We start from the raw sequence: 15,963 nt of genomic DNA on the forward strand, positions 1-15,963 counted from the left end.
GGTCTAAATTCCCCTAAACTTTGATGTGTGTATTTAAAATCCTGATCCACATTTAACAATTTGGGTCAGTCTTTCCAACAAGATCATTTTCTTTTTAACTTTTTTCATATAGTCTTAAAAGTTTAAACTTGATTTAACCTTATATTGCAAGAAATGGAAGAGATTTAATTTTTAAAGATTTCTATGGTGGATCACTCTATGCTTTGATCCTTGGGTGCCTCTGGAGGCCTATATCCTTTGTGCTATTATCATCATTATATTAATGTAATTATCACTCCTAATTTAAATGGAGAAGTTTTTAGTGGTTACTGTATCAGTGTTTGCCACCTGACTTCTTATTACATGTGTACCACGAACAGTATTATGTATTAGTACCTTCACTGTTAAAAGGAATACAAAAAAATAAACCCACTGCAAAGGACAGAGTGTAATCAAATTAGCTTACAGTTCCAGTTTTGTGTAAGTATGGATGTACTGCACAGTTCCTGCTTTCTTTCCTAACTTGATTCCCTCAGTAACCAAGGAAAAGAAACCAAGTAGAGAGAGTGAGTTTGTGAAGCTTTTGAATTTTTAATAAATCTTATTTGCATTCTTTTTTCAAATGAATGTTAAAAAATCCAACAAGCCTTGGATGGTCAACCCTCTATGTCTGCTGACCAATGCCATTTCCAGTGTCAGTCCAAAGTGTGGCATCTCTTGCTTTTAAAATAGCTGTTTGGGACTTAAGCTGCTTTGAATTCACTTAAAACAGCACTTTAAAAATCTTTCTAGTCATGTGTAATGGTTGTGAACAGATTAGAAAGTTTCTTTTCAAGCCACTCAGGATGAACCAAGCTGCTTTAAAGGTGACATATGCTTTAGCCAAACACCAAATGAGCTCAATACGGAGTTAAGTGGTTGAAACTGAATGACCTGTGACATACAGGAGATCAGACTAAATGATTTAATGGTCCCCCCTCTGACCTTAAAAGCTATGAATGTGTGTTTAGAAACTGCTTGTAGTTAAATTGGTGCAATCTCTTACTGTCATGGCAGTCATACTAGTATAAAGGTGCATAAGCTTATATGGGGTAAATCTATGACACTGTACTATACCGGTATAGACTCTCCCCTTTATATCAGTATAAATACCTCCACAGGGAGTTGCACCAATTTAATACATCAGTTAAATCTACAGCTAAATCAGTACAAAACTGGTTGCAGACCACCCCTTAAAAAAGAAAGGACCTGTCCACATTTGGTATATTTGTTTCAATTTACCTAATAGCAGCTTTGACCTGTCATGATTTTTTCTTGTTTTTTTTTTAATAAGAATGCTTGATGACCTGGACTTTAACTGGAAAAGCAACCATACCCAGACAAAAAATTAATCTTGCAATCACATACACTTTGCAAATAGCGAGTTATTGCCCAGTAACAAATTCTAATATCAGGTAGCAGATATAGGACTCCATTCTGCATTCCCTACTGTCAATGGGAATTTTGGTTGCAGAAGGATTGTAAAACAATCTAATATCTATGGACCAAGTATTCTGCTGGTGTAAAAGGGCAAAACTTCATTTAAGTCTACTGAGCTGTACAACTGTACCCCAGCACACAGGAGTGCGATGCAGAGTTGCAGTGAGAAGCACAAATTAAGGGAGCCCGGTGCTGTGGCTTGAACGGGTCTCCAGTAAAAGCTGTCGAGAAGGTGACACTGTTCTCCTATTCAAAGTACAGAAAAGCAGAAGTTGTAGCCGTTTAATTTGAATGGATTGAACAACCCGATCTAGCCCAACTACCGCTGCATCTGCCAGATTAAAACAGCGCTTTAGGGTCGCAACTCGGGCCGGGGTAAGGCCACATCGCGGCACGCCCGCTTTAAAGTGATCTGTGAGTATCCCCCCCCCCCCCGCACCAGGACCCCCCCGCGCGGCACCGGTTCAACCACCTTCGTTTAAAACCTCCCATTTTGCTGAACGCGGGCCGCAGACCAGGCGAAACTGAAACCCAGCCCGGCGAAGGAGCCCGGCTGCGGGGAAGGCCGCAGCCCGGGTGGCGCTGCCCCGGGGGCAGGCGGGCGCCTGGCGACGCTCCGTCCCGCTCTCTAGCCCCTTCGCGCGGCGCCCAACCCCAGCGTCCCTCCTGCGGGCAGAGGGGGCTGGGTACGTTCACTCCCGCCCCCCCCCCCCCGCGGCTGTACGGGGCCTGCGGCTCCCTCTCCCCGCCGGGGCCGCGCGGGGGGGAGTCTCACGTGCCGCCCCCAGCAGGCGCGCGCCAGCCCCGCAACAGGGTGCCCTGAGGGCAGCGCAGCATCCGGCGGACTTGCCAGACGGCGCATGCGCTTCTGCCTCCTGAGCAGACGGGCGACGAGCTTAGATGCCGAGGGAGGGGGGAGAGAACAGAGGGTGTGCTACGCCGTTTACGTAGAAGGGGGCGGGGCGGGGGGCCCGCATTGGCTAGGCCGAGCCGCCAAGGTGGTTGCCTAGCCTATGCGCATGGTTGGTAGCCGTGTGCGTGCAGACCGCGGCTGGCTCGGCGTAAGTGTGTTTGATGAATGGCGTAGCGGGGACGGCCGCAGCGGAGGAGGAGGCGCCCCGGCGGTTTGGTACCGAGCGGAGAGGGAGATGCACACGGCACTCGAGTGAGGTAGCTATAAAACCCCATTTGTTTACATTCCCTCCCCCACACAACCGGCCGGCGCTGCCGCGAAGGCGGCGGCCGGGCCCCGGGCCGGCTGGGAGGCGGGGGGCTAGCGGCCACCGTCCCTGCGCGGGCTGCAGAGCCGCATATGGGGGGCAGCGAGGCGGCCGCTGCCTCATCACGTGGCGGCGGCGGCGGGGCCGGCGTAGTGAAGGGGCTTTGGGGGGGGGGGGGGCTGCTCTATTGAGTCTGTCCCAAACTGCTTCCGGCCGCAGTGAGGGCTCCCCCTCATGCAAACGCCCCCTCCCCCCAGGTGCGGCCCGGGAACCCCCCTCCCCCGGCCCAGTGCAGCCGCCCGGTAAGGGGGGGAGGGGGCTTCACAAAAGGCCTCTCCCTGGAGGCACCGGGGTGACCGCTCTGATGTCGTGGCAAGGCTGAGCGCGGTTTCTCACCGCTGTGAATTGCCGCCCCAGGGGCTGTCTCGGGGGAAGGGCACCAGGCTCAGCTTTGCAAGCTGTAGTCACCAGGGTGGGGGAGGTTCCCAAAGGGGGCTGAAACCCCAAGCGCTCCCTGCACACCCCATAGCAATAAACCCAGCTTCCAGCCGGGGCTTCATGGGGGTGACTGGCCTGGGTGGGCCTCTTCCCTGGGGAACAAACGTTTGCTGTTGGCCTCCAGGCTGCATGCCCGTTTCACTGTGCTCTCAGCTCTACAGCCAGGTGTGCGTTATAAACGTACATCACCATAGCTACGTTTTTCGGGGGTGTGAAAAATCCACATTCCTGAGTGTCACAGTTACATCAACCTAACCCCCGGTGTGCACAGCACTATGTCAAAGGGAGAGTTTCTCTTGCTACTGCCTCTGCTGGAGATGGATTATAGGAACAGGAGATGCTTTCCCATCTGCATATAGCATCTTCATTAACCTGCTGCAGCTGTGCCAGTGAAATGTTTTTAATTGTAGACCTGCCCTAAATTAGTGTGTATATTAGGCCTTCCCAACCAGCCATCATTATGCCTCATCTGCAGCATGTGCTTGGAAGGACTACCTTCCTTAGAATTATATAGAAGGGAACACTATTTTGGAGTCTGAGTTGGTGAAACTTAAGTATCATATCTAGGTCATGTTTACTTGGGGGGGGAACAGTGAAGTGGGTGGGGTTTATACTTTTCAGTTTAATATTCTTGGTTTGCTCTGTTGGGGAAATTTCTTATCATGAGGTGCATCTCAGGTAAATTATGTGCAACTTTCAACAGAGTCAAAAAAGCAAGATCTAAGTGGTACTGTTAAAGGTGAGGGAAACTTGGTTGGTCACTGTCACTGAGACAGCTTCTGCAAAATCACCCAGTCACAAGCGGTATACAGGAAAGAAAAATAAGGTTAAGTTGATACAGCAATTAAACACCTATTGCTAGCCTTCCACCTCACAGGGTCCCTGAGCTGCAGCCCAAGCTTGAGACAAGCTCTGTGTGGCTTGAATGCTTGTCTCTTTCACCAACAGGAGTTGGTCCAATAAAAGATACAACTTCACCCACCTCGTCTTTCTAATATTCTGGGACCAACATGGCTACAACTACACTACATACAACTTTTAGAAAATGGTTAAAGGCTTTCCATTTTTCAGTGCCTGAACTGGTTCTTCTGGAAGCATTACCAGCCGGAGAGTGAGTTTGTGTGTGTATGGGAGTGGGGGTGTGTGTGTGAGAAAACCTGGATTTGTGCTGGAAATGGCCCACCTTGATTATCATACATATTGTGAAGAGAGTGGTCACTTTGGATGGGCTATTACCAGCAGGAGAGTGAGTTTGTGTGGGGGGCGGAGGGTGAGAAAACCTGGATTTGTGCTGGAAATGGCCCGACTTGATGATCACTTTAGATAAGCTATTACCAGCAGGACAGTGGGGTGGGAGGAGCTATTGTTTCATGGTCTCTGTGTGTATATAATGTCTTCTGCAGTTTCCAAGGTATGCATCCGATGAAGTGAGCTGTAGCTCACGAAAGCTCATGCTCAAATAAATTGGTTAGTCTCTAAGGTGCCACAAGTACTCCTTTTCTTTTTACTCCCTGATAGTAAATCATGTTGAGATGCTGTGTGGGATACAACTCTTTTAATAGTCTCTGCTCTCTCCCCCCCCGCTTTTTCTTTGCCTTCTCAGTTCTATCATTCTCAACTATTTTGTCTGTGCAGCTCTTTTCTCGCCTCTCCATTCTATAACTCTTCCCAAAATGCTGCTCAAGTTAAGACAGGTATAGTTTTAGCTTCTAACACTACAAACGCTTCACACATCTAACCTAAATAACTACTCTTGTGTAATAATTTCTCATAGTAGAACACCATGGATTTGTCTACGCCACACAGCTTTTAGTGACAAGACTGTGTCGATGCAGCCTTGTCGCTAAACGTTGGCATGTGTGCCGACAAAATACTTCTAGCCCTGAGAGCGGCTTTTGCTTTGTCAGCAGGACAGCGCTCCTGCCGACAAAGCCGCGTTCACATTGCCACTTGCCACAGAAAAACTTTTATCTGTCAGGGGTAGGGGGGCGCTTTTTAAAGTACCCATGAAAGACAAAAGTTTTTCGACAAAAAGTCGACAAAAGTCGACAACTTGGCAGTGTAGACAAGCCCTATGCCATGCTTTTTCCATGTGAGAGCGGCAGCCTGAAATCAGCACTGAAAAATACATATTGAAGGCATCTGGTTAGTGTTTAGAAATTGAGAATTAGTTGGTCTTTCAACTGACATTAGTGGTTCAAAGAGAGTGTATGCTTTTTAAATTTTTTAAAAAATGTTCTTTTTGGGGCTACAATGCAGAATAACTAATGTGATACAAGATGATTAAAAATAGATAATATTACATTTGCAAAGTGAGTACACTCATTAGACTATCCAAGGAATTTTTTTCATTAATAGGGTCTCTTTTGGAGACAATAAGAGGTTGCCAAAGGAATGGCTTCTAATTTAAAAAGATTTAATTGTGTATCCTTGGAAAACTGGTGGATTTCTTTTGGGGGAAAGGGGAAGGGAGGAGGATAAATAAAACATACCACTCTAATCCCCAAAAAGGACTTCTAACTTCTTTTGTATAATTGTTAGTGTGTGGAATATTAGTCTAAAAGGAATGCTAATGTAAGAAAACTTTCTGAATTAATTAATTCATCCATGAGTATTGTCAAAGAACAAATGTAGCAGAATGGGTAGCACTTTCTCATTAACAAATTTGTTTTGAAATAGATGTCCTTGTCCAAAATATTTTTTTAAATGTTATTGAATCTTAAGCCTTGTTGTTAGAACTTTAATTTTTATTTAGTCTCCTTGGTCAAACAATGCAACTATGTACTTTTGGAAGAATGAGTAGTAGAGACCCTGAAAACTGTGTGTAGATTTTCTTCTGTAAATCAGGGGTTCTCGACCTGGGGGTTGGGACCTTTCAAGGGGTCGCGAGCTTGTTACATGGTGCGGGGAGGATGTCGAGAGCTGTCAGCCTTCACTGCAAACCCCGCTTTTCCTCCAGCATTTATAATGGTGTTAAATATATAAAAAAGTGTTTTTAATTAGGGGAGGTCACACTCAGAGGCTTGCTTTGTGAAAGGAGTCACCAGTACAAAAGTTTGAGACCCACTGCTGTAAATCATACATAGTTTACTTAGTTCATGTAGCTCATGTAGGTTTTTGGTAGGGGAAAGTACTTCAGTGTCTATGGAAGGTGGATGCAGTAGGTAACTAGTATCCCATCTACCAGAGTACTAAAAATAATTTAACATGGAAGTGTAAACCAGCAGGTGAACAAGATTTTAAGCTTACACAATGCTCTTCTTCAGGTTTGGGCAGTCTGAAGAAGAGCTCTGTGCAAGCTCAAAAGCTTGTCTCTTTCACCAACAGAAGTTGGTCTGTAAAAGATAGTAAAAGATAGTACCTCACCCACTTTCTCTCTCTAGCATTGTGGTACCAACATGGCTACAACAACACTGCAAACAACCAATAAGATGCTGTCAGGTCACATTTGGCCTACAACTTATATTTAACGAGAGGAAAAAAAACTCTTAGAAAACAGAAGGCGTTTAGGGATCCATTAGAAATGTACTTGCAAATGTGTTTTTAAAAAAGTCTAGTTCTGATGGTGCCCCTTAATCTACTGTAATACCTGGAAGAAACCCATGCTAATCAGTAGCCTTGAACCCAAATGAGTGTGGCTTGGATAAAAAGTATACCTTTTTCAGTATGGTGTCTTGGAAAAGGTTTCAGCAACAGAATATTGGGTCACATGTGGTAGCTAGTCCCCAAGTATAAATAGTTCATTCCCTTGGTATTTTATAGGAAATACCAATAATATATAAACAGATATTCCTAGTCAAACTGTGAAAACCATAAATTGAGAAATGGGGGAGTCGGAGGGGGGAGCAAATCCAGCTAACATGCATGTACAGGAATAATAGTAGTGGGTACTTTCTGTCTGATGCAGACTTAATGTGTGGATTTGGCCAAGTGAGGCAAGCAGTCACATTTAATACTTTAAATTGAATATCCGTGCATAGTTGTCTGGCTAGGCAGTATAAATTGGAGAAAATTCTGTAATATCTGGGGTTGAAACGTCATTTGGTTACATTTACTTTGATTGTCCAAATGGCTATAATGTGGTTAGCCCTAACTGTGCCTAAGAAAGATGGATTTGCAATATTCGCCTCAATTTCCGTATCTGTAAAAGGGGGATAATATCTACTGAAAGAATGACAGTGGCTGATTGAGAAGATTAATCAGATAGGTTACAAAGTACTCTAAACGTGAAAAGAGGTATACATGTGAAATTTTTGTAAGACAATAGGAGAATGGTGTACATAAAAATAATCTGTTTTTGTGCTGTTTTGCTCAATCTGAGTCATTAAATTTAATCTCCCATTTCAGTTTGCCTGTGACTGAAAATATGGGAGCCTAAATGTCTTTAGCTGTCTTTTGGGGAGTACTGAAAACATGAGCATAGGGACGAGAACCAAATATTATTTTCTTTTCTATAGTAACTTTAACCATGCAGAAAGTATTTTCATACTTCCACAATTGTCTGGCACTTTCCTATAACAAGTATTCAGAATTCTCAAAGGAGATTACCCCTGCCCCCTTTCTCTTAACATCCTTGAGAATGTCAGTAACGTTGCAAAGAAGAAAAAGAAATTGCCAGTACTCCTGATTTCTGTTTTCTTTTTATAACATGTTTTCACAGAATCAAACTTCAGGGACAAAGGGAAACTCTTCCTTCAGTTTTAAGAATCCTTTCTGTGTGGAAGCTGTTAATGTGCACTGCTCCTGCTGTGGAAGGCCAATGTAACTTGTATGTTTTATTTTGCAGAGTCCAACTCAGCTTTTAAAAACTTGCCCCTTAAATTTAGTTACCAGCGTATAGGGAGCATTCATCATGTTTTCTTGTTATAGTATTTGTCACAACAAAAACTTCATAGCCAATTAACACTTATTAATCTGTAGGTGAAAGGCCGCAAGCAATATCTAAGGATTCAAAAAGAGAGGAAAAGGTCTTATATAGTTAATGTAGAAATTTGTTCTTTTTCAAACTATAGCTGAGATTTTATATAAAGTGTACCCCGGGTCAACAACAAAAAGTGTTGAGGCACCACTTAACAAAAGATGCCAGCAACAATGCGGCCTGAAGCATGTATCTGCCAAAGGAGAAGAGCTCTTTCATTCAGAGGCTTAGGTCACGTCTTCACTAGCAATATTAAAGTGCTGCTACGGCAGCACTTTAACATGGCTTGTGTAGTGGCGGGATAGCGTTGGGAGAGAGCGCTATAAAAAATCCACCTCCACGAGGGGAATAGCTACCGGTGCTGGGGCACTGTCTACACTGTCACTTTACAGCACTGAAAGTTGCAGCGCTCAGGGGTGTTTTTTCACACCCCTGAGCAAGAAAGTTGTAGCACTGTAAAGTGCCAGTGCAGACAAGCCCTTAGAGAAATGATTTTGACTCCATACTGAGATTCTACTTTCGTGTGTGTGTTTCTTTTTCATATGGAGCTAGTCTGTAGTATGAATAAAATCAGGGGTGTGAAAGGAGAAAATGGTTCTTAGAACAGCAGCATTTTTATCTTTGTTTTTTAACTGGCATCTTCTAGGTCACATTTGCTTTAACCACATTATGTGATAATCAAGATGGGAAAAATCTACTAGACCTCTAAAAACCAGAAGCCAACGGAAGATTGGCAGGAGAAACCCCAGTTCCTCTCCCCTAGCTTCTGGAAGGGAGACTCAGTGGAATTGTTTGCAGGCTGGTGTATCTGGTCCATGCCCAATCTTGGTTTATAAGGGGCCTGACTAGATTTGGAACTCATTCTCTCTTCTCCGTTTGTTAGCTGCTGCATTACCCCTCTAATCCCCACCTCTCCATGTCCCATGTCTTTCCTTCTGACCCCCGCCTGCTGTAAAGGAGGAGGAACTACTCCAGCTTTCCTCCAGCTACTGGAAAAGAATGGTGAGTTTTAGGCTATGGCTATACTACAGCTTATATCGGCATAATTTATGTCACTCGGGGGTGAATAAACCACCCCGCTGAGCAACATAAGTAACACCAACATAAGTGACTGTGTGCACAGCGCCATATCGGAGGGCCAGTATAGCTTCTGCAGTTCACGGGGGTGGTTTTATTATGCCAATGGGAGAGAGTGCTTCAGTCAGTATAGAGCATCTTTACCAGATGAGGTGCAGCTGCAGCAGCACTGTACCTGTAGACATGCCCTTAGTCTTCCTCCTGCTATCACTTTTAATGTCTTTGCTAAAAGAAAAGGAGTACTTGTGGCACCTTAGAGACTAACAAATTTTATTTGAGCATAAGCTTTCGTGAGCTTCATCATCCGATGCAGTGAGCTGTAGCTCACGAAAGCTTATGCTCAAATAAATTGGTTAGTCTCTATGGTGCCACAAGTACTCCTTTTCTTTTTGCAAATACAGACTAACATGGCTGCCACTCTGAAAAATGTCTTTGCTGTGGCTCATAGCTTTCAGAGGAGCAGTACCACGATGCTGAAGAGAATGAGTCCAGTTTTACTGAGGCAAAACAAAAAAAACCTGAAGCTATCTTAGTTTATCTTGTAATTTTCACTCTGCTGCTTCTTGAAAAACCATGAACATAAAAGTAGAGAGAATTTTCTGCCACTGCTGGGAATTCTTTTGGATGAAGGGAGTGGAGAAAGCAGACTCCCAGAACAGTTTGGGATCAGCAGCAAAGTAAAGCTAACAGGCCCTTGTCAATTTCACTGCTGCTTTTCAGAATTTTTCAGCTATTGTGAATCTAATGAGAAAATCTCCAGGATCATTCTATTACTAATGGCTCCGCCTACTTCCCAGCGAAAGCTTTTTATTGTCACTGCCTAGTGAATGCATTTTTAGTGTCTATGCTTTAGATAATATGTGCTGTCTTTTATATTGATGCTTATACTTTCTTAACGTTAAGCAAAGTAAAAAAAAAGATTTTAAAGATGTTTTAAAACATATTAAACACTCTCAAACTAGAAAAATCAGTTTGGGCTAGAACCGTGTAACTCACCTGATTGTTCCTTTATGTTGTGCCTCCATAACCTTTCAGCTGCGAACTGTTCTTCAGGGACAAAGCTCAAGATCTTTAAATGGTGGGGAGACTTTTTTTTTTTTTTAACTAGTCATAACTGATATTTGTTTGCTAATCTAGGTGATCTGAAATCTAATGGTCACATTTTACTGGAAGTTGATGAATGACTATGCCTATGTTCAAAATATGTGACTGACTCACTCTATTAGTTGAAATATTTCTAGACTTTTTTTGTGCCCAGTTGTAAGGTTACAATATCCTACTAGATATTTTTAAATAATTAAAAGTAAATATGTGGGGATTTTATTTATATAGAAGTCCAATAGCTTGTATAAAAATAGGTGCTTCAACGGAGGCCTAATGTCAGATTTTAGTCCAGGTTATAGACACTTCAAAAATAGAGATTTATAGTGGAAACTGTGAGAGATCCTAACTGTTGCTGCTGGCAAGTGCTACTAACTAAATGCTAAAAACATGAAGTCCACATTGACCCTGTCATCATGTGAATGTGCAGTGATCACCCAACTTTCAGTAGTTATGTAAACAGAGCTCTGTTAGCCTTTCATTCAGGGCTACAGTGCTGTGGTCACTACTGAATGGATTAAAATAATCCTGTGAGTTATGCATGATAACTGGAAATGTAATCTGATGTACTGCTGATAATTGATTAGTATCTAATAAATAGCTTTTCCCTACAGTAGATCTAATTAGCAATGATAGTGCATGTAGTCATTTTTAGTATTGATAGTCCAAGCTATATGTAGCACAAAGAAAATGTAACTTGCTTTAATTTTATTTAAAGCATTCTTTAACAGAGATGTAAATAGAATGACCAAATTCAGTTTGTGATTTTTTTTTGAGAGCTGCATTAGTGTGTCATCTTAATACTGGTTTTTCATTTGAAGTGGAGCTAAATAGTGCCATTCATCCAATGCTGTCTGGTTATGAAGTTGCTCATAATGGTAGCAGTATGTCTGTTCTACAGCTGTGAATGTATTAATTAGCAGTCTTCTCTACAGGGCAAGTATCCTACACAAACAGCTGTATGTTTTCTATGATGGTGGCTGGTAGACAATCCTCTAGATCTATTTGGCTGACAGTGCCGAACAGTGGCACTTCCTCATTTCATACTGAATGCAAACTAAACCAAAAAAGCTTCCTTAAATGTTTAAACTGAGTACTCAATATCTAGGTTTTTAATAATTTTTTTTATAACCTAAAAACCCTACCTATGAATTTAGTCCTGGAGGGTGCCAGATTGACAGTCGTGGAAAGAGAATTCTTCTACTTACTGCTCCCTCAACCCACGTGAGCAGTGATCTGTAGGGGGACCACTTGTAGGGGTAAAAGGATAATTCAGTATCCTACCATCCGAATTATTGGCCTCTGCTTAACGCTTAATTAGTATGCTAGCTAGTTTCAGTTGCAATGGCTGTGTTTTGTGATGTGGACAGCTTGCCTCACTAGATTTTTATGCTAAAATATAGTTCACTTATTTCATGTACTGTATGATACATTGGGGACATCTGTGACACAGCAATTAAACACCTGTGGATGGCCTAGGGCTTGTGCTGTGGGCTGTAAAGTAAATGTGTACATGTTTGGACTGGAGCTTGAACTCTGGGACTCCACGAGAGGGAGGGTCCTAGAGCCCAGGCTCCAGTCTAAGCCTGAATGTTTATGCTGTAGTTTTTAGCCCTGCAAACCTGAGTTAGCTGACCCGGGCCAGTCCCAGCTGTCGTGGGTCTCTTACTCCAATCTAGACTACCTGTAGACGAAAGACTTGGTTCACTACTAACCTGGGCTGTATTTGAAGTACTGGTAGTTATTTACAGGAGGCTCTATATTTTGTTCAGCAGTCTTTGGATTATTCATTTGTCCTTTACTCTCATTTACTTTTACGTATCTTCATTGAAGTGAATGGAATCTGTATGCATAGACAATGACAGAAATTAGTTGTTAATGATGGTCTGCCCTTAGCTAACATCTAAATGTTTGTGAATTTATTGTACATTTGGTTATTTTGTTCACATTTTCATCACAGGGAAACTCTCTTACTTGGTTCTTGTATTGAGACTCATTGCCATAGCATGAGGGGAATGTACATAAAATAAGACAAAATATATTTTGCTACTAGAATTCATAGATTCTTAGTCAAGAGGAAGGTATATGCATTTCTGACTCTTGAAGTATAAAAATCTAAAGTACCAAAAGAGGTTCATTTTTTGTTTAGTGGATTCATGGCACAATCCTTATGTCAAGTGACTTCACTGAGCACATGATATGTTTGAATAAAGCAGAGAGGAATGTGTAAAAGTGTTTATGATGCTTGGAATTAAGAAACTGCATGAATGCTCTTAGTGGGATGAGTTATGGTAAGGGGATATTTTAAGACTTTTAAAAATGACAGTAGCTGAAGCTAATTATTGTGAATTATATACTTGAAAATAAGTGTTTTTATTTTGTACTTAAATTAGTGGTATAAAATGATTGTATTACACCAGAAGTAAGTGGTTCTAGTTAAATATTGTAAAAATATTTTAGTTGTCTTCAAAATACATTCTTTGACTTCTGGCACTCTTTTTCAGGATTTCCAGTGCCAAAGGGCTACATATGTTGATTTAACATCTTTCTTATAAGAGAGCAAAGAATTTATGGTACTTTTAATCTTTGGACAGGAATATTGGCTCATAAAGTAATAAAACTTAATCATTCATTAAGGGGCACTAATTTTTTGTATGGTGTGTAGAACGTTTTGTGTTTTTTTTTAAGTTCATGCTTTCCTGTTATTACATATTAAAATTGAACTAGGAAAGTAACTCCAAAAATGCAATTGTGCTTAAGACAACATACTACTATTACATTTTCAATCTAGTAGTAAAATTGAAATATACAAAGTGTCATTTCCTTGGAGAGTGTTTTCGCAGCATCTACAAAGGAATTGTACAGAAATTTAGATTACTCTTTTATTCTAACTTGATTAGTTTAAATTCACAATATAGGTTTGAAATTACCTTCTAAGGCAAGGTGTTAATTACATTTTATAACAAGGGGATTCTCAAAGGGAGATAGTTATTTCAATTCAAGGAAGCAGACATATACCTAGCTGTGTGTCAGATAAATATTATACAAATACACAAGGGCCAGAACAATTATGGGATTGTTACTTAATTTTGGTCAGTATCATTTATGTAATCTTGTACTTTACAGTAACTTCCAGTAGTGATGAAAGAACACCATGATGATCCCTGATGTATTATGCTTTTCACTGAGTACACTTTCCAACCTTAGTCCACATATGCTTTTGGATGGGTGGGTAAGGGGGCGGTGGAGAAGGACGTTTGAATTTCTGATGCCTTCAACAAATACTTTCCTTTGACTGCCTGGTAATGACCAAAGTATTATCCAAGAAATTTTCTCCTGCTACCATCTACTCCGAAAGGTAACTATTTTTTAATGCCGAATTTACTTTATCTGTAAAGGTGCAATCTGAATGATGCAGAAAATACAAGCAGCTTAACTGAGAATTTCTTAATATTTAAATCATTAATGAGAAAATATGAGACAGTAAGAGAACCTGAGGTGTCCTTTGTCTCCTATTATTTTTTACACTTTGTACTTAACACACTGTTACATTGGCTGAAGATATGATAATCTGCTAGGCATGTGAAATTTACTAAAAATAATAGTCCAACCGTAACATAATTATCTAGGGCATCAGGTTATGGGATTTTTCCAGGCCTTGGAGTCAAAGTTCCATTGAGAACTAAGGTGTCAGTAGCTAGACATTTGCTGTTTCTACTCCAAATAGATGACCTGTGCAGAGGGACAGGTTGTAACTTTAATCTGGCAGTGACGCAGACTGATGAGAGGGACAAATTATTTCAGTGAATAGATAGCACAAAAAGTTAGTGAAGTGGCTCTGTGATAGGATGAGTAGAATAAAATAACCTATTATGCACTTTAATACGTATAGAAATCAGAAAATATGGGTGTGGAACTCTCAGGAGCTGAGCACCTCCTACAACATGTTAAGCATCTTCAGCACCAGTGGTAGTTGAGAGAGCTCAGCATTTCTCAGTATATATATAGTATACTTATATGTAATAATTAGACTAAACTTTAGATGTGTCTTAGATGATCTTCTTATATTAAGAAGATTCTTTATGTGCAACGTTTGATAGCATCATAAAGATTGAACACAGGGCAGATTGATTTAAATCAAAGCAATTTACATTACCAGTTTTTATCGTGATTTAAATCAGCAAGCAGGAAACCTTGATTTACATAATGGGTTTTAATCATGTTTTACATTTGTACGTTTTAATTATTTTCCTAAAGGAAAGCTAATTCTCATTGATAATCATTAAAACATGTTGATTTGCAGCTAAATATAACCATTACATTAAATTTGGTGGTGCTTTTTGCTAGCCATGAGGATTCACGTTTATTTAAACAGTTATGTAATTTAACATACGTTGATTCAGATTCCTAATTTTTACATTTTTTATTATTTTCAAAAATGGTGAATAATGTGGTGATTAATTTTTTTACTTGTGATTAGTGTCAAGCTCTATTTGGATGGAAACACATTCAAATAAAATGCACAGAAGCATTTTAATTGATTTTTATTAAATGAGCTGGAAACATAAGAAAAAACTTTATCAAAACGTGCTTTGTATTTAAAATTAACTGGCTTATTAAATAAAGGAAATATTGCCAGTAGTTAGTGAATTGAACTGATTATTTCTGATCAATGCCCTTCAAGATTTTAAAACTAGTAAATCTCATCCTTTCACACTTAGGCAGGGCTACACTTGCAGTTGTAGAGCGCTGGGAGTTAAACCAGCCTTGGGAGAACACAGCAGGGAAAACGCTACCGAGTGTTTACCCTCTCAGCTGGAAGCGCACTGTCGTGGCCAGATTAGCAGCTCTTGCAACGCCACAAAGGGCAGTGCGTGGTGATAGCTATCCCACCATCCAAGTGGCTGCAACGTGCTTTTCAAATGCGGGGGGTGGGCTGGATTGTGACAGGGAGTGTGTTGTATGTATGTGGAGGGAGAGAGAGAGTGGGTTTTTGAGGGGCTGAGAGCGTGTCGGCATGCTGTCTTATAAGTTCAGACAGCAGCAGACCTTCCCCCACCTCTCACTCGCTCAAAGCAAGCAGCATTCCTCAGTAATGGTTCCTTTGTCCCGGAGCAGATAAGCAGCCAGCTGTCAGAAACTGAGCTTTGAAAGGGCATATCCGCATTCCTACAGCGAGGTCAAAACAATGGCAAGAGTGGCCACTTGACTTAAGGGGATTATGGGACTTTCCAGAGGTCAATCAGAGCGCAGTAATGCAACACCTTGTTCACACTGGCGCCGTGCCGCTCCAGCGGAGGCACAGCAAACGTTATTCCACTCAGGTTGAGTACCAACAGCGCTGTAGCCGCGGAGTCAGAGCGCTCTATGTGCCTTGCCAGTGTGGTGGATGGGTAGGGAGCTAGAGTGCCCGGGGCTCCTTTATTGTGCTGTAACTCGCAAGCGTAGCCAAGGCCTTAGTTTTTACTCTTAGATTGGAAGAAGAAAACAGACTTTTCTCCTTTTTCAACTCCAAATTGACTTCTTAACTTGAGTGAACTAGTCAACTGAACTAGTTGAATAAACTGAAATGAAGAAAATATTCTCTGTGCACCTGTAGAAGAGGTTACCGCTGTAGAAAGTTGGTTTAGCACTTCAGCAAACTCTGGTTTCAGGTGCGTAGCCATTTTCACCATGTTCACTTCACCATTT

The 15,963-nt window shown here is 41.5% G+C and overlaps 1 protein-coding gene across 5 annotated transcripts in view; it reads left to right on the top strand.

The window, feature by feature from the left end:
* The first annotated feature begins 1,614 nt into the window (after nt 1-1,614).
* SLC39A10 (solute carrier family 39 member 10) overlaps nt 1,615-15,963 on the top strand; it is a 78,285-nt gene continuing 63,936 nt past the window's right edge. For 2 of the 5 annotated variants that reach the window (XM_073306239.1, XM_073306242.1), the window contains exon 1: nt 2,457-2,628. In XM_073306239.1, the coding sequence (XP_073162340.1) occupies nt 2,533-2,628 (96 nt within the window). In that variant the 5' untranslated portion in view covers nt 2,457-2,532. Of the gene's footprint in view, nt 1,873-2,455; nt 2,629-4,124; nt 4,288-15,963 lie in introns of those variants that run through there. The other 3 variants (XM_073306240.1, XM_073306241.1, XM_073306238.1) reach the window with 3 other exon arrangements.

The sequence above is a fragment of the Lepidochelys kempii genome, chromosome 11 (assembly GCF_965140265.1).
Source record: "Lepidochelys kempii isolate rLepKem1 chromosome 11, rLepKem1.hap2, whole genome shotgun sequence".
NCBI lineage: Eukaryota > Metazoa > Chordata > Testudines > Cheloniidae > Lepidochelys > Lepidochelys kempii.